Below are 18,449 nucleotides of genomic sequence, written 5' to 3'. Positions count from 1 at the left end.
AAAAAAAACCCTCCAATCACCAGTCAACAAGTTTTAAATAAACTAAAGTCAGACAAAAACATGTAAAAAGACAAAAACATGGTTAAAAAGATCTGAAATTTAAACAAAGGCTTCAAGCATCTTCAAACTATAATCACAGTGTTTGCTGCTGCTTAGCAGTCAAGCTTGAAAAAAAACAAACGTGTTTTTGTTTGGGGTTAAGGTGTTTGCCCTCCCAAGTAACCACTACAGATGCTGAGGTCCGGATTCCCAGGAAGTAGCTGAACATCTGCCTTCCAGAAGGGAGTCATGAATGACCTCTTCTTGCTGCTTTGCTTGAACATGAATCTTTCTTTGCTTCCCATCTTAAACTGTCTTTATCTCAACACCCAAGTTTTCTCCAAGTTTTTGCTCTTTCCTATTCCTTCCTGCAGTGGGAAGAAATGAGTAAGCAGCTATATGGGGCTTAGCTGCTGTTCTTTACCTGTTACCAGGAACAGGTCATTCCTCTGAAGAATCTGTAGTACTACAAAAACACTCTCCTCCTCTGGGCCACTAATTACTTGCACAGGTCACTCCTTGTGTCCTTCACTTTCCTTGTCTGCAAGATGTGTATTTCCTCCAAGATTAATCATTTTGGGACAGTTCTCAGCATTACTCAACAGCCATGGTACAACACCTTGAGAAATAATATCCCCAAGCACCTCTACAAAGCCCTTCTCCTGCATTTTGCAGATTATTTCAGCCTTGGAAAAAGCCACTTGGTTCTATACCAGCAGAATGGCTCTTTAAGGTATTTTCCAGGCATCTGCAGCATCCAAGACACTTCAAACCAAGCCCATCAAGAGATGATCTGGAACCAGTTTTGTTCAGGAAAATCCTCTGGCCCAGCAACTGACACAACAAAACAAACAGGAGCTGAATGGGCTGTTATCACTCTGCTAAGCCTGCCAAGTGAGGCGAGACCCTCCCCTGGAGCAGCCTGTGCCCTGGTTTTGGTCATGTAAAACACCACATTCACCACACAGCAAACACTGCAAGCTCCTCAGCTGGGCAGGGCAGAGAAAAATATAAGGAAAGGCTCATGGATCAAGATAAGGACAGGGAGATCCCTCAGCAATCACCATCACAGGCAAAAGAAACTAATTTCCCCAGGTTGAGTTTAATTTATTACCAATCAAATCAGAGTAGGATAATGAGCAATTAATACTAAATCATAAAAGACATTCCCTCCTACTCCTCTGTTCTTCCTGGGTTTAACTTTACTCCTGAATTCTTTACCTCCTTCCCCTTCACAGCAACACAGGGGAAGGGGATAGCAGTTATAGTCAGTTCAACACACGTCGTTTCTGCTGCTCCTTCCTCTTCAGGAAGGGGACTCCTCAGGCTCTTCCCCTGCTCCAGTGTGGGGTTGCTCCCACAGGAGCAGGTTGCTCCCACAGGAGAAGTTCTCCACAAACTTCTCCAGTGTGAGTCCTCTCCATGGGCTGCAGTTCACAAACTGCCCCAGCATAGGCCCCTTCCACAGGGTGCAATCCTTCAGGAACAGGCTGCTCCAGCACAGGCCCACTGCAGGGTCACAAGTCCTGCCAGCAAATCTGCTCCAGTGTGGGCTCCTCTGTCCACAGGCCCTGCCAGGACCCCGCTCCAGTGTGGGCTTCCCACAAAGTCACAGCTTTCTTCAAACATCCACCTCATCCACCCTGGGGTCCTCCATGGGCTGCAGGTGGATCTCTGCTCCATTGTGGACCTCCATGGGCTGCAGGGGCACAGCTGCCTCACCATGGCCTTCACCACAGGCTGCCTGAGAATCTCAGCTCCAGCATCTGGAGCGCCTTCTCCACCTCCTTCTTCCCTGACCTTGGTGTCTGCAGGGCTGTTTCTCTCACTCCTCTCTCCAGCTGCAGTTGTGCAGGTTTTCTCCCCTTCATAACTCTTATCCCAGAGGTGCTGCCACCATCGCTGATGGCCTTGGCTTGGAGCCACCTTGGAGTCAGACACGGGGGAACCTTCTGGCAGCTTCTCACAGAAGCCACCCTGCAGCCAAACCCTTGACAAGCAAACCCAATACACTCACTTGTCACTCACATGACAATCTGAATCCTGCAGCTGTCAGGCCTGTATATACTTCACTAACATACCTCAGACTAGGTTTTTGCTTTTTTGTTTTCAAAATTGTTAAAATCACATTAAATCTAGATTTTGCCACAAGCTTCCTGAATCTTCTTTATTGCAAAAGGACCTTATTATATCATTAAAATAATAAACTTAGAAACCAGTAATATGATTAAGGGAGACAGGAACAGCTTAGAAAAGTCAAATAAGGCAAGGAAGGGAGAATGGAAATAAAGAAAAAAATCAAGAACTGTGTGGGTGGAACTGATGACCCATCAGGCTACAAAACAAGCATGGAACAAAAAAAAACTGCAGAAAAATCTGTTTTGTCAATTACAATCCTGGGAAGAAAAAATAAATAAAAATCAAGGATGCTATTTAGTACTATAAATACACCCATCAGCAGTCACTCTTGCAAGAAGCATACAAAAATACCTATAAAGGACAAAAAAGTTCAGTAGAGGATCTTGTGCTGATCACAGAGCAATATTAGCTCAGTATTACAGGCAAGTGTTGGAAAACATGATCTTCAATCTTTCCAGTAAAACGTTCTTTGCCCCCAGAAGAGGTGAGAAGCCAAGGCAAACTCAGCAGTCCCAAGTATTTTTGCCTCCTGCTGCTAATTTGTCCATCACCCAGCACAGTGTCCTGACATCATGGCACAGCTGAACACTCCCTATAACACTGGAGGGGACAAAAAAAAAAAAACAACCCTACAAAGAGAGGAGGAGGAATGGGATCATGCCAATAGCATGGGAATTCAGCTATCTGAACCCCAGGAATAGTTACATGAACTCTGTTTTTGACCTACTCAACAACATTTCCATCTTATCCAACCCTAAAATAATACTGTTCTAATATGGAAATAAAGGGGGAAAGTGGACTTTATCCAAAAAAAGAGTGTAAAAAAAAGTCAGAATCAAGTGCTAGTTTGACTGGTGTGGAGACTGTAGGAGAAGAATCCACCTCAGCCACTTTATTTCCCAGAATGATTTCTTGGGGTCTTCAAATGAAGATGGCATCCTGAAGCACACAAGAGAATTCCTGCACAAAAAAAACTTACTTGCTTTAAGCTACATTTCCTCATGGATATGGAGCAGCCTCCTGCTCTTAATTAATTTTAAGGCAATGTAAAGAGCCAGGTGGTAGAGCAGGAAATAATCACCCCCCACCTCTGCCATTCCTTGTTTGATTCTAATCATTTGAATGTCCTAGGAAGCAAGGACATAGCTGGGTCACTAATATTCCACAGGTTAACAGTGGTATTTCCTACAATATTTCCCCATCCTCCCCCATCCAACGTGGCCTTGAACACTTCCAGAGATGGGACATCCCCACCTTCTCTGGGCAGCCTGTGCCAGCGCCTCACCACCCTCTGAATAAAGGATTTCTTCCTAACAACTAATCTAAGCCTGCCCTCTGTCAGTTTAAAGCCATTATCCCTTGTCCTGCTACCATAGGCCCTTGTCAAAAGTCCCAAAACATTACCAAAGGATATCTTAAACTGAAATAAACTACCTATAGACTACATTGTTGTTTGCTAAGCCACTGTACTGACAGTACTGTTTCTCTTTGCTGTTGCAAATTAAATTTCAGAGGGAAAGATAAGCAATGAATGCTAACAAGAGATTGCAGAGACCAGAGAATCTGAACACCATTTCTGCAACACAGTTTTCCCCCAGAAGCACTCTGAAAGCAAGCACTCTGTCTTGCCAGCCATTTTAATCATATAAAGCAGACAGCTGGAAGAGAAGAGCAAGAACAAAAAGAAAAAATTATACACAGAGGTATGTCTGGAGATGCTGCTTATAAACAATCTCTTTCCTACTCTCCCTTAGTGGTTTTGGTCTGATGGGGCTATTTGTTTTGGTTTTTACCTTGAGGTTAGGAGAAGACAGGTTATACCTCCCCTAGAAGCATGAGTCAGCCTTCCCTCACACAACAGCCTTGGGTGCCAAAAGCTGGAACATAAAGCAACAGCACTAGAACCCAAAGTTCACAGAAGATGTGAACACATCCACCAGCTGTCAGCAAGCAGCAACAGGTGAACTCCAGAAGATGACAGCAAAAAGTGCTGTGATACTTGTCATAAAATTCAAGGCTAGATTAGAATGGAGACCTGTGTGCTACTAGAGCTCAAGAAAACAGCCCAGTGAGTTTTAAAGTGATGTTACTCCAAAAAGCAGATCATGAACCCTGCTTCCCTTTAAGAAATACTAAGCATGTTGTAAAGCCAGAGTGCCTGCAATAGACTACAGGGTTAAAGAGATCTGACAAGCATGAAAAACTTACCACAAAACTCACTTGCTGTTTATTCCTGCACTGCATAGGATCAGCCCCTGCCCCAACTCCTCCTAGTGTGCATATTAGTCCAACAAAAGGACACACAGAGAAAGAATAATTGTTTTTTTATACAATAGTTGATTTGAACTACATTTGACAGGCTGTTTTTCTTTCTTCTGGGATCCGTAACACAAAGATGTCTACTTTGTACATGTGCTTCTCTATCAAATTTTGTGGAAGAGAATCACAAGAGCCACAGGAGACTGTTCGCAACCTAGATAGATATCATCTCGAAACACTACAGTCACAAGAAAACCCAACCACAGCAAAAGACAGACTCCTCACCTAATGATTACCTAAGTAGCACTAGCTGTGTTCATCTCTCCACCTGCAATACTTTGGTCCCTTTCTCCTCAGGAACACGTTAAGTCCTTTGATGGCTTTGGATACAAGACATTAAATAAGCATCATCTATCAATATTACTTAAGATATTTAGTTACTTTTTGACATAGTAAGGCCCACTCTGCATGTAAAATTCATTTACGTTTCAGCTAGCTTGATTTTACAAGCTCAGAATTTACATCCTTCCTGGGAGAAAATGGTCTACAAGCAATGGCTAAGTAAATCAAACCTTGACTGTTATCATCTCCCCGTGCTCAAAAAAGAATACTAGGAAGATATGTTTTATATTTAAACACTGTTCAGAGAAGTAGCAAGGGTAAGATTGGGAAAAGATTACTTGAAATAACAGCTGCTGCAGCTGACTCTGCTTGACAGTAACAGCACACCATAAGGACTGGGAGAGTCTCCTCCAAGTGCAATCACATGTGCAGAACCAGGGTATTTGTACAGGCTGGGGAACAACCTGCACCTCACTCTCCCACTAAAACAGCACAGCCCACACTGTATGTGTCACCATGAAGATGTGCGGCTCTACTATGCACCCCCAAATCATCTGCCCCAAACTCTTAAGAACAATGAAAAAGCCCAAATCAAGCTCTGAGCTAACTAAGCTGTTAGTGGGAAGGCACTTTCCTATTAGCAAGCTGAACCAGCAAATGGAACCACCCGGTGCTGCAGGGCAGGAGCCCTGTCACAGCCAGCCATTAACCAGCACTGCAAGTGCTGTGGCAAACGCAGGAGTGCAAACTGACCTCCGAAGTTGGCGAGTCGGCCGATCCTGGTGACAGGAACCTTCCTCTCGCGGGCCCGCTCACTGAGCTGCAGTGGAGAGAGAGGGGAAAAAACAAACCAAGAAATCCACAGATTAACTGGGCACATGGTCAGACACCTGCAAAGTCAGAGCACAACCCAGAGCACCTAACAATTCCATGCTGCAGAAAGCCTTCCTTGAACCTGAGCCTTGTATCTGTTGGGGGATTTTCAAGGGAATACAGTGCAGAACAGACACACCATGAACTGAAACACACACTGAGCAGAGGAGAGGACAAGAGGGTGGGAAAGACAGAAGAGCTGATAACCATGCTTGGAAACCCTATTCTCACTTTCAACTCAGCAGCCCTTGTATTTTGAACGTGGAGAAGATGCACAATGCTAACCCAAACTCCCTTCCACACATGGAATTCGAACTCATGGAGGGTCATCAGATTCACAGGACTGTAGACAGTTCCTCCACGCACAGCAGCAGGAGTGGCTGTATACAGCAATGCCCTGAGTGAGTGAGCCCACAGTGGCATCTGATACTGGATGTGGGGAAGGAGGTACAAGGTCAGAGCAGATGACAAGTGTCTGCACTGTGAGTTCTGCTGTGGGTTCTGCACTCCCACACAAGGGTATGAAGCACTAAAGCAACAATAGTGAGCTATGCTACTCTCCAATCTAGTTACGCTCAGGGCAACATTGCCTCCACTTCTACAACTGCAAGACGCCACACAGAAAGCCACAGCCTCCACTGTGAGGACCTTAGGTCCAATTCTAAGACTAAATACACTTTTTAAATATTTGCTCACGTCAGATTATCTGACAGAGGGAGCAAGTATGAAAAGAGAGACTGAAAAGCTATTGACAGAACAAATATCACAGGGATAATGAGCACTGACACTTCCCTCTTCTGCCTCCCAAAAAGGGGATAGCAGAAGAGGAAGAAATGAGAGAAACAGAGGAGAAGGTGAGTAAGGACAATCCAGCATAGAAACTACAGCACTGAGAATCCTTAATTAAAACAACATACCATCTGTTTGTAGGGTTTCTGCCCTGAACCTGTTTTGGCCTGTCTGGCTTTATCAATATCTTCAGCTGTTAATCCACCAACAGAGGAATGGTCTTGGTGAAAAGCCCTATTTTGTCCAAAGGTAGTAGCAAAAGGATTTCCAGGGTCCCTAACACCTCCAAATAACCTTGCATCCATTTTGGGAGGGAAAGGCTTCTGACCAATGCCAGAATCTCCAGTCTCATCAACGTTTCTAAAAGGTCCATTTGTTGTGTAGGAGTAAGCAGGGCCTTCAGCGCTGCGTTCCTGAGGCTTGCCAGGGGCAGTGGAGAAGTCCATTGGAGGATCTGATGGCTCTCGGGCTGAGAAGTCATAGTCTTTCCCAAAATCCTCACCCAGGTCAGTAAAGTTCTCCTGCTGTCTGCCTAGTTCCTGCAAACAATAATAGAAACACTTTAAGAAAAGATCTTAAACCTTGCTCCCTACCCACCCATGGTCCTCAGAGATGAGCATGCAGCTAGGTGTCATGTCTCCACAGTAAGGAGTTGTAGACACTTGGAGACTCTACACTGCAGACATTCACAGTAAGAGACAATAAGGATGCCTGGAATCCCTGGCAATCTTTTAACTCCACTGATGGGACAAATTCTTTAACAGTTTCTCAAATATCCCTAACTGGAGATACCTTGTTTTTACATACACTGCCAGAAAGGGTCACTAAATGTGGAGCTCACTAGAAACAATGCACTGCTCAGAAACAACAGCTGATGGGAGCTGCAAGATCATGTAAGATGTACTTAGGAGGGATAACAAAAAGCTGAACCTCATAACATTCAGTTTTCTCTCCTCCCATCCTGTCCCCACTCACACAACATGAGCACTTCCAAGCCCAAAGCCACCTGAAGCAACACCAGATACCTACTTACAGGAAGAATAAGCTCACCCTTTCATGCCATGTCACCACCAACTGCAAAACACAGTCCATTATTCAACCACTAAACTATGTGTTGTCATCCCAAAATAAATAAAATTCTGTGCCTGGAGCAAGGATAACAGCATCGGGCACAGCAACACTCCAGGCAAGCTTCTCCTGACACTTTTCTCTTTTCTGTCCTAACCTTGCAAAAGCTGCCCCACAAAGTCCAGATATTTCTTAACACTTTTCAACCAAAAAATAAATAAATAAGAGCCAACAGAAGAGCATTATGTCCTGTTCACTTATTCCTTGACATATACTAGTTACCTATCTCAGCAGTGGCAATACCATAAAATAACTGATGACTATTACAGGCAGTCAACAGGATTTTAAATCCTGCTGTGGTCAGGCAAGCAGGCAGCATATTTCAGGCTCTTTCCTAAACACTAATTAAATTTCCCTTCCTTAGAGAAAAAAAACAGAACATGGTCTTTCCTGTTATTCAGCAGGTCTCATGCTATTCTGAACCTCAACATTGCAGCGGGGGAGGAGAGGAGAAATGTTTACAGATGGGGACTGCGGCCCACAATAGTGACCAATGATTTCAAGCAAGAAGGCCTCCTTACTTCCATACTTAAATTTTTAGAAACATGACAGCTAAAACTCTGTCACTTAATGTAAAAGATCTTCATCTCTTCAAAACAGAAGATGCTGTACATTTAGATTTCTTACTGAGCCCTGCTTTGGCAGCAGCTTCTCTTGCGATACATTTACAGAACACAGGGCAAGCGTTCTGCAGTTGTGCTCACTGGACTTCTCTTGTGCAGAGAAACATGCACAGAAACAGGAGAATATTATCTCTCTCGGGTGCAAGAGGAGGACAATAACAAAACACTATCCCCATAAGCAAACACACAAGTTAGTTCTACTGCAAGCTTAACCAGAACCAAGAAAACACAGGCCCAGATTCTAGGACTGAAGCTATAGATTGCCATGATAGTCTAAGCTCATTGCACAAAAACCATTCATTAGTTTCTGCTTCAAAAATCATCATCTGAGCTACACACTCTTTTCTAAAGGATGATGAGAGAGAAGTACTACAGACAAGCCCCTTGCTTTCAAAAGATGGCAGCACAGCAAATGTGAAGCTCTTATAAATCTATCCCCACCTCTGATGAGAGAAGCTGCTGTCTGGCTTTCCTTATGTTCCTCATTTGAAAGGCAGTTCTGAAAATCCAGCCTGGGCTGTAAGTGGTGAACGTGCAAACACCTGACCCTGAGCCACTCTGAAAAATATTACGTGCACCAATTTTGCCAAGAAAGGCAGCAGCACCGAGATAAATCCAATGCATTCTAAAAGAGCTCCTTCATTCAGTCAAGGAGAGGTAAATCAACGCCTGAAGTTTAAAGTACACTCTAAATAACAAAGCTGCTGAACAGTCTTAGCAAGAGCTTGATCTTTGACAAGATGAGACTAACAGAGCACTTTTCTTATTCAGCATGTCTTAAACACTCAGTAATGGAAACAGAAACACTCTGCAGTAACATTCCCCTCCCATTCCTGCCCAAGCACCTTCCACACCCCATAGATTCCAAAGAATTCCCAGAGCATTGCAATATTATTATTATTATTATTATCATCATCATCAATCCCGCACTTCAGAATTAGGCTGTCAATCAAGATGTGAGTTCACAGACACTCGCACAACAAAACCAAAAAAGTACCTGGAGAAAAAGCAAAACATCAGACTAGACTGTGCACAAAGAGTTTTGCTTACCTGCACTTTCCCCAAGGCAGAACTGAACTGTTCCTCAGCAGTGGCCTGGAGAGTCTTCGCAATGGTAACTGCATCTCCCCCGAGGAGCACCTGCCGAAGCTGTCCTGCCTGGGTTTCCAGGATCGCTTTACTGAGCTTGGTCAAGCCCCTCATGACCATGATGGCATCACCCGCCATGACTGATGACTTTCTGTGCTGAAAGATAAAAAGGGAGAGGGGGCAGGGAGACAAGGTGTCAAGAACAAATCTGCAACAGGTTTCACATCACCTGAGAGTCGATAGCACGTCCCTGGGAAACGGCATCCTGCTTTGGCAAGCAGCCACCATGGGAGCTTGTCTGCAGCCCAGACACCACCCAGGCCAGCCTGAGTGACAGCTACTTAGCTGACCTTACCAGGACTCCCCACAAATATCCAAGTTACCAATGACCAGGGAAAGCAAAGACAGGTAAATATCAGTAACACTGCAAAGATGGTCTTGATTCCTTCCAGATGTTAAAAGTGGATTAAAAACATTAGCATTTGACCTTTAATTTTTATGAGGCCCTGGAACGTGTTCTCAGATCCTGATAGCACCAATGAAGCCCACTGTCACATTCCATTCCTGCCCTGGAGCTGTGCCTGCTCATTTTACATGGCCAAATTTCTTTACTCCCACACCAATGATTAAGCTTCATCCATCCTCCAAAGTAGTCTGCTCCATCCCCAACTTGTAGCTCACTCTGCTGCTTTTAACTGGAAACTTAAGCATGCTCACAACACCTGCCTATTCACAGCATTTGCAAAGTGCTGCACTACAGTGCTGAACTTTTGACTCAGTCCCCCTTCCTTTTCAAGGGGCTCCATCTCAGATTTGTAACAGCCTGTGCAATTTCAGTGTCTTCAAACACGAAGTGGACTCTGCAGGATGCAGGACAGAGTGTGTCTGACAAGAGTTAATGTCCATCGACTCCTTTGGCTCAGCCTAGATCCAAACTAAGGCTCAGGACACCGCCTCTCCTACATCACTGTGGTTCACACAAAAGAAATCCAGTGGCTGGGGTGCAAAACCATTTTGCAGGGAAGATTTTTCACCTGCTTATTTCACTCATCTTCTATACCTTTAAAGCACAGACAGGGTCATGGTGCCAGGACTGGCTCAGCTGCACATGTTCCCATCTTTACTGACACAGAAGACAGAGGCACGCAGTTGGAACAAGATGCTGACTAAGGTCCAACCTTTTGCCTACACAGCATTTCTCTGTAATGATCTGAAGAGAAAAAAAATTGTCCTGACTGCAGTAGGGATGGAGCACTAGTCTAAGGCCACATATATAAGTTACTTCCTAGGTAGGTACACAGGTATCAATTCATTTTTAGAAGATAACCTGTCAATGTGTACATGTAATCAACTATGAATGTTAATACACTGATGTGGCACAAGGGGTCCTGAGTCAACAGTACACAAGGCATTACACTGCAGACCACAAGCAACTGGATCCAGTTACCTTCTCAGGAAACACAAGGCCTGTCTCAAACATGTCAGCTGTACCAGTCATGAAGGAGAAGAATGGACTGCTAAAGCTAAATTTCTGTCTAAGTACACAATTTTGCTGCAATCACACATGAAATGCACAGATTATTACAGAGAGAACTTCAGAGAGACATTATTATGCAAATGCAGGATAAAGCCCAGTTACTGGGATATTTGTTTAACCACTGTTTTATCAGTGATCAGAATCAGGAACAAGCACTGCAGCCAGAAAGTGTTACACTTACTTGTTAAGTAAAAAGGACAGTCAAGTACTTACAACAAATCTGGGCATGACAGATTAGCTGTAAAAATAAAAACCAAGCCCACCTAGGTCATTATTCTGTGGTTCTCCTTACAAGACCTATCCATATGCTCCAGACCTCTAAGAAGTGTTACTCCTGCATCTCTCCGAGTTTAATCACTATGATTTGTTTTAACCTTGTATAATGCACTTTTAAACTCAAAAGTTGCCTGTCAGGTAAGGAAATCTACTCTGTCAACAGGAAGTGTTTTTCTACCCCTACATCTTCACACTGGAAATTTCCACATGGATCTCACTCAAAGCTTTTATTTGCAGGCTGTCCCTGCAATTCAAATAAGGCAAAGAAACCAGCCAACAATCCAGTACTGTCCCAGCTGAAGTGGGACCATTCAAAGGTTGCCACTATTAAGAAATAAGTGCTTTTGTGATCACAAGTATTAACAGCAAGGAAAGCTTGAGTGCAAAAAAAGTTCATTTCCTCCATCCCAAGAAGGGCAACAAAAGGTAAGCCAATACAGATTTAGACAACACACACACAAAAAAAATCCACTTTTAACATGTATTCTTACTAATCAACAGTAGTAAAACTATACACTCCTTTTACCCCAAAACAACCAAAGACCTTGTTATGAAGTGACAGTTATGATACGCTAAATATGCATTTTTTAAAAGAAATAAATCTCCAAACAAAATTTCAGGGAAGCTAATGCAGCCAAAAGTAGAAAACATACATTGCACAACACTCATTCAATCCTCCACTGCTAAATATATCAGCAAGCAAAGAGGACCTATGGCCCTGCACAGTTTTGGCTACAAGACACTGGACTGGGCACACTCTTACCCGTATCCTTCTGACTTCGATGGTATCAGCCCCACCTCCTCTGCACAGCAGCTGTAACCACCTAGGTACCAGGTAAGTGGTCTGTTAGCTCAGAAGCATCAGGAACATGCTCCTATGCAGTGCTGCCAAAGGACAGGCTATTCTAAATAAAATATATGCAAGATAATCAAGAAGGTAAAAGACTACACACAAAAAAATAACCAAGCATTAGGAAAATTACCTTTTTCTTCAACCAAAAAAGCGATAAGCACAAGCAAGGACAAGAGACAAAACCTGAGAGAGAGGGAGCACACACTTCTGAGAAGGCTGGTACTGTACCCAACAACTACACTTGTGTTAATACCCAGCACAGATAGTAGGCAAAGCATTCTTTCTTTCTTTCCCCCTAAGACAAGTTCTATTCATACCCTACTAAACCAATAAATACAGTATAAGCAAGCTCTATCAGAAAGAGATTTAGGGAGAGGTTCCAAAGGGAATTAGTCCAAGTGTACAAAGTCTGTATCACACTTGACTTGCTCCCTGAGGATTCTTTATCTAGCTCTAGAGAAGTGGGGCACTGCTAGCACAGAGCATGGACAAGTCAGTTGTGTCTACAGAAGCTGTCAGAGTGCCTCTAACCTGGACTGAAGAGGGCTGACAAGTGTTGATCATGAGCCCTTTTCCAAAAATAGGCAGAGTCACAGACGTGGCTTAGTAAGCTTCTCACAGTTGAACAAACCCCCAACACCTTCCAGCACGAGGAAGCTCGAGCCAAGCCATCCTCGGACACCAGGCAAGGTCTGCACAGCAGGCAAGAGGGGCTTCTACAGGTTAGATGCCACCTGATTCAGAGCCCTGCTGTAACAGCAAAACTAAACCAATGCCTGGGATGCTCCTGTGTGCAACAGTCCTCAGCCTCACAACCCACCATCCTCTAGAGTGAATGACTGCCAAGTGTTTCCTCCCCTTTTCAACATTCCGGATTATTGGACTGAAGGTTTAAGCACGTGTAGCAAGATATGCAGCATATCAGAGGTCAAAACAGACACCAAGAGCCTCACTACAAGCAACAGAGGAGAAATCATGCATTTGTCCTGCTTTAAAAACACATTCTTCCATTCATTCCCTTTCTTTTCCATGTGCTAATATGTGCTCCTACAGACACACGGATCTGCTTCTGACTCCACGAGCTTTTTTCCAGATGCTTGTACAGTGAAATGTCTTAGGACAGACCAAGTTTAAACATAAGATTTCTAATCATGCAGACAAATAGCAGAAACATTTCTGGAAGCTTTCTGTGCATGACAACACAGCCTTTTTCACTTTATGGGAACTACTTCTACTATCAACACTACGCCAAACATCCAAACACTGCTGAATAATTTAGAAAACAAAACAACATAACACAAAACAACCAACCAAAGAAGAAACAATGAAACAAAACCCAGAGCAGTTTCACAGCAGCCCATATTCCCCCTCTCAGGTCTGCAGTTTTAACTGCCTTCTTTATCTTAAATTTTTATTTTAAATAAATGAAACAAAAATGAATAATATTAGTTTGGACAGGTAGTAAGGTAGATAATTAGGTATCACATTTCAGGAAGAGAAAGCAACCTCTACATCTTCCCTCTCTCCATTATCATTTATTACAATCACTGTTATCTTAGCTGTATCTAAACAAGGACTAAAACCCTGGCTTCAGTGTTATAACCACCCACACCATCAGAGCAAGTGTGGCAAGAGTATACTGAAATAAAAATAATAAACACCACAAACAAGATGCAGAAGGCCAGATACTCAGGACATTGTTCCATGGCCATGAACCAACAGTAGACTAAGTTCAATATAACTATTATTCATTAAGATGCTCTGTAACTGTTCTTTTACAGATTTTTTTTCACTTCTTTTTATGTTTGTTGCCATACCAACCCTTTCATGTGATCCTTTCATTCATGGCCTTTTTCAGTTCCATCACACACTTCCCCACCAGTTCCTTTGATACCAGATTGTCAGGTCCCTACCTAGATGTGTTTTCATTAGCTGGATTCCTTGGGTTGCAGCTGACCCAAATTTTAACCATGCAGGGCAAAAAACCAGCATTTTAAAAGGAAGAAGTTGCCATCATCCTTTAAATCAAACTGAAAATCCACCTTGCTTATCCTTCATTCTTCCCCCTCCCCATAACTCCTATACATTCCAGCTCCAAAAGAAATGTCTTTTAAGATGTGACCTATAACAGAACTGAGGACCCCTATATTTGATCGTGCCTGTGGCTTGCACTCAAGCCCCCTTAAGCTGAATTCATCAAGTCTCTGAAAGCTGCTTTACAACCACCCTTACACAAAGCAGTTTGCCAATGCCATTTAAAACAAACACCTTTGAAGGGCAGGCGGACTGGTTTGCTTCCTAATCACTACAATAGCAGAACATACACTGATAAAAATGGGCTGCTTGGCAGACAAATACCTCTTTCCACCAAAATTCAGAAGGCTTAGCACTCATTTGTGGCAAATGACAGCTAGTTCAAAACCAAATTTTCCCCATAAATGGCTTGACACACATAAGAGTGAAAAGAATGCTTGGACACTTTAAAAGTAAGCACAGCCTGCTTTATTTTAGGCACAGATACATCTGTGCTAAGTGAATGCTCTGGACCAACAGCCCAGTTTACTTCTTTCTGGACAATGTCTGGGGACATGCAAAAGCATAGTCACAGCCCACACACCTGGAATTAACACAGCATCTTTCTACACACAGATGGAAAAAATCCACAAAGATCTAGAAATAATTTACCCATGATTAAGATTTACCACAATTAAGAGAGCACGTTACAAGCCTCATTACACATCACCTCTGATATGCCTTGACATAATACCCTAATAAATCTGGTCCTGTGCACATGTTGTTTGCTGTCACACTGAGGTAGATCCAACTCAGTTGCTGTGATTTTAAGTCACTGCTTGTTCACTTTTCCCCAAGAATGTGATTTCTGTCTGCTCCTGAGAATTAAGTCTCCGCAGTACGGGGCCCAAAATAATAGGGAAAAAAAAAAAATCTATTTATCTCATTTGCAAGGCAAAAGGTTTTGGGCCATTGGGATGATTTCAATCTGGAGTTGTATCTATACCAAACACACAATCTTTGTATTACCTCTGTTATCAAGAGGAAAGGGAAAAAGAATAAGAGGACAAAAAAAAAAAAAAAAAAAAGGGTATTCTTGTCCATTTACGCAGTGGGCCATGCTTATGAGTGGACTCTGGATTAATGTTACTTCCCACGCACGTGGATCATGCACTCAGCAACAAGGACAACAGTGCCTTAAAATCAAAATGGAGCATGACCTCCAAGCACACAGATTAATATGAGATTCTGGCAGATGCAGTATTTGAAGCATGTACTTAAGAAACAAAACTACTACAAGATGAAACCTTTATTTAGGTTTATGGCAAGTTTACACATAAGCACAGTTCCCAAGTCACCCCATCAACAGTAACATACAGCATTACTTTAGAAGACAAATCCCCTACATCTATATGGAATAACTCTACCTAGCAGTATTTACAAAAAGGTCACACTAAAGCTCTTCACTGATCATATACAAACACTGAGCTTCAAACAAAATCTGAACATTACAAACACCTTCCCCAAGTCTGCAGAGCAGCTCCATTCTCTCAGTCACTTCAGCAGTTAGAGCAGAAGAGACCACCAAAGCTCAGCTCCCTCTGATGCACAGGGAGCCAGTCCCTGCCTGATGCACAGTTCTGCACAGGAATCAACAGAGCTCCCCACTGGTCTTGTACTCTGAATCAGAATATAAAGTATAAATGAGGGAGATTATCAATTTGCAGCTTTTTTTTTTTTTTTTGCATACACTGTTACGCTGCAATTGTTTTTATTGGAAGTTTTGACTTTTCAAAAGCACAACAAGTCCAATTTAGGCACTGGAAACCGATAAAGTGCTATAACTCACAAACAAGTGCAGATTCCTTTAGACTCAAGTACGGCACTACTTAAAGCAAAAGTCTTGAGAAAAATAGCAGCTCTTCCTCTTGCATTTAAACACACGCCCCTCTTCACTTATAACTCTCAAAAAGCTAAGGAAAGGGGACTGATATCACAGCTGTCTACTTTAGAGGGAAGAGAGTAAGTGACCTACCAAAACTTACACCACTTGTCAGGCATGGGGTCCGGAACAGAATCCCAGGGCTCTCCATAGTCCACTGACCCTTACAGCACACAGCCTATCCCTACGAGTCCTCTAAATGCCCACCTCTATAGATCAAAGCCAAAACAAGGATTTAGAGCCTTGGTTTGCTGACCACCTAAACAATATACTGCCAACAGTCATCATTAAATGCCACGCTGGCAACGGCTTCTCGTCAGACCCTTTCTAAGAACTAGACACAACCTGTAACTGTGCTGTACACCTGCTCTTCCTCAGGTATAAGCAGGTATTTTGCTCATCACCCTTTGTGTACACCAGGACAGACCCTTGCACACCACACCCCGAGTCCCTGTTATCAAGTCCCTAAGCAGTGCCCCCGCAGGTCTCTCTGGGTGGCAAACACACCCCCTGTGCCGAGCACAACCCCTCTGCCACCACTGTGAGCAGCAGGCAAACACCACAGCCACTGATCCCACTACTGATCCTGCCCTCATATCTGTATAGATCTCTCATGGCTTCCAACCTTGCCCTGGAAGCTGGGGTGAGGTTCCAATTTAGCAACTTAGAACACATCCTAGTCTATTCATAGCCCCCTGACATGCCAGCACCCTGGCTGTGGGAGCTTTCTTTTTTCTGGCCGTCCCAAAACCTCCTTGCAAGAAGAGGACCATAGGCAAAAAAAGACTACCTCAAGAAGACATAAACTGATCTCTGTGCTGCAGGGGAACAGATCTATCAGAAGCAACAGTTCCTGCACGACAGCTCTGCCACAGACAAGTTATTTCTGTCTGCTCCTGCTCCCCACACATAGGTACTTTTGAGGGTAAATGAAAGTAATGAGCTCTATATTTCTCAAAACTTACAATTAAACCTAACCTGCAAGCTCTCAAACCTGATACAGAATCTGTAATCTACCACTGTTTATTCTCTCTATGTACAGGTTTAATGAAAACACACTCTACATAATATAAACATACTGCCTTTCCAAACTAGAAAATCCAAATCTTTTTGCAGCTTATACAGTTCCCTTTGAAAATCCCCAAACTCCCAGACTGAATTCTGAAAGGCCATGCCCCACAAAGCTTTGCTATGCAATGTAAGATGCTAGGCTTACTGATTTCAGAAGGGTCCTCTAAAGGAAACACTCAAGCCACATGCAGTTTACTGCCCAGTCGTTCTCCCTTCCATCTCTTCCCTAATCCCGACTACTCTCTTGATGACCACTTTGACCATATCAAATTATGAAGAGGATTTAATCCTTCCAAATGGCACAATCCAGACAACACAAGAGCTGTGACATTTCAGAACACTGCCCCAAGCCCTTTTATAGTTCATTTGTTCAGCAGACCCAGAAGAAAACCAAGGCATGCAACTAGTTTAAAAGGAGGCATGAATAGTAATGAAAGGGGCCACATAAAGATCTAATCTACACAGAAAACCAGGACAAACTACAGAGGCAAAACAAACACAGTAAGAGAACTTTGTAAGTGGAAGTTACCACCTGCACATCACAAAACAGCTCTAGGATCATACAGACCATAAGCAGATCGTCCTTCCCGGTGTCTCTACATACAGAATCTACAGAGTCTTTAAGAAAAAGACAGAGTCTTATGCAGCTTCCAGAAAAAAACACCTATTTTTTTAACTCTGGATATGCATGCAGACTTGTTTAAGCAGACATATGAACTTGGAAAGTTTCCGAAAGCCAGCTCCACAGACTGACAGCTAAGTTTTTCCAAGCAAGTAATGTCATTTTCTATGCTGCAAGAAGCTCACAGAACATTTCAGAGACTGAATAGCTGGAACTGAACATGCTTCATTTAGCTCTACACCTCTACTGACTGACAAAGCACAAAAGCCATTAAAATAAAGTGCAGAAACACAACTGTGCAAAGAAAGGGAAAAACTTGTGTATCCTGTAATTTCTTGGTCTTTGCCACCAGCTCAGATTGATTTAACTTTGCCATCTACTGTATGGGGAGGGAAGGGGAGGTGAAAGGAACAAAACAAGTGGCACCTAAAAAATTGAGAAGCTAAAGATAAAAAATTGAATGTGAAGATAGGAATGTGCCTATAAAATGAGCTTTCACTGCTGGGCGGGAAAGCAGACAGTGATTGAACTCACACCCTCAAACTACTGTGCTTCACTGCCAGCTTGCATCTTAGCTCCAATGCAAATAACCAATTTTCTTCTTCAGGTCCTGAAGGAGAGCAGGCACTCAGAGAACAGGGCAGCACTTTTAGCACTTTTATAAAACAAGCTGAAAGAAAAGCTATTCTTCTCCTAAAGCTGCTCTGTTCCAGAATATACAACTCCATAAGGCAAAAAAACCTCCTCTTCCAGACTTCTTTCTTTAGCAGTTTTAGAGGGAGAAGACAAGAAGACCTACATCACACTGGAGATGTGATTCCTGAATACTGCTTCAGACTCACTACCTCCATCCT

The 18,449-nt window shown here is 43.1% G+C and overlaps 1 protein-coding gene across 3 annotated transcripts in view; it reads right to left on the bottom strand.

Moving 5' to 3' along the window:
- COQ8A (coenzyme Q8A) overlaps positions 1-18,449 on the bottom strand; it is a 43,064-nt gene that overhangs the window by 22,196 nt on the left and 2,419 nt on the right. Inside the window, exons 1-4 of one of the 3 annotated variants that reach the window (XM_010393492.4) lie at positions 11,858-11,999; positions 9,243-9,437; positions 6,570-6,980; positions 5,533-5,599 (exon numbers count right to left, since the gene is read on the bottom strand). In XM_010393492.4, the coding sequence (XP_010391794.1) occupies positions 5,533-5,599; positions 6,570-6,980; positions 9,243-9,419 (655 nt within the window). In that variant the 5' untranslated portion in view covers positions 9,420-9,437; positions 11,858-11,999. Of the gene's footprint in view, positions 1-5,532; positions 5,600-6,569; positions 6,981-9,242; positions 9,444-11,857; positions 12,000-18,449 lie in introns of those variants that run through there. The other 2 variants (XM_039568939.1, XM_039568940.1) reach the window with 2 other exon arrangements.

The sequence above is a fragment of the Corvus cornix genome, chromosome 3 (assembly GCF_000738735.6).
Source record: "Corvus cornix cornix isolate S_Up_H32 chromosome 3, ASM73873v5, whole genome shotgun sequence".
Lineage (NCBI taxonomy): Eukaryota > Metazoa > Chordata > Aves > Passeriformes > Corvidae > Corvus > Corvus cornix.
This window is presented reverse-complemented; position numbering and strand designations above follow the sequence as displayed.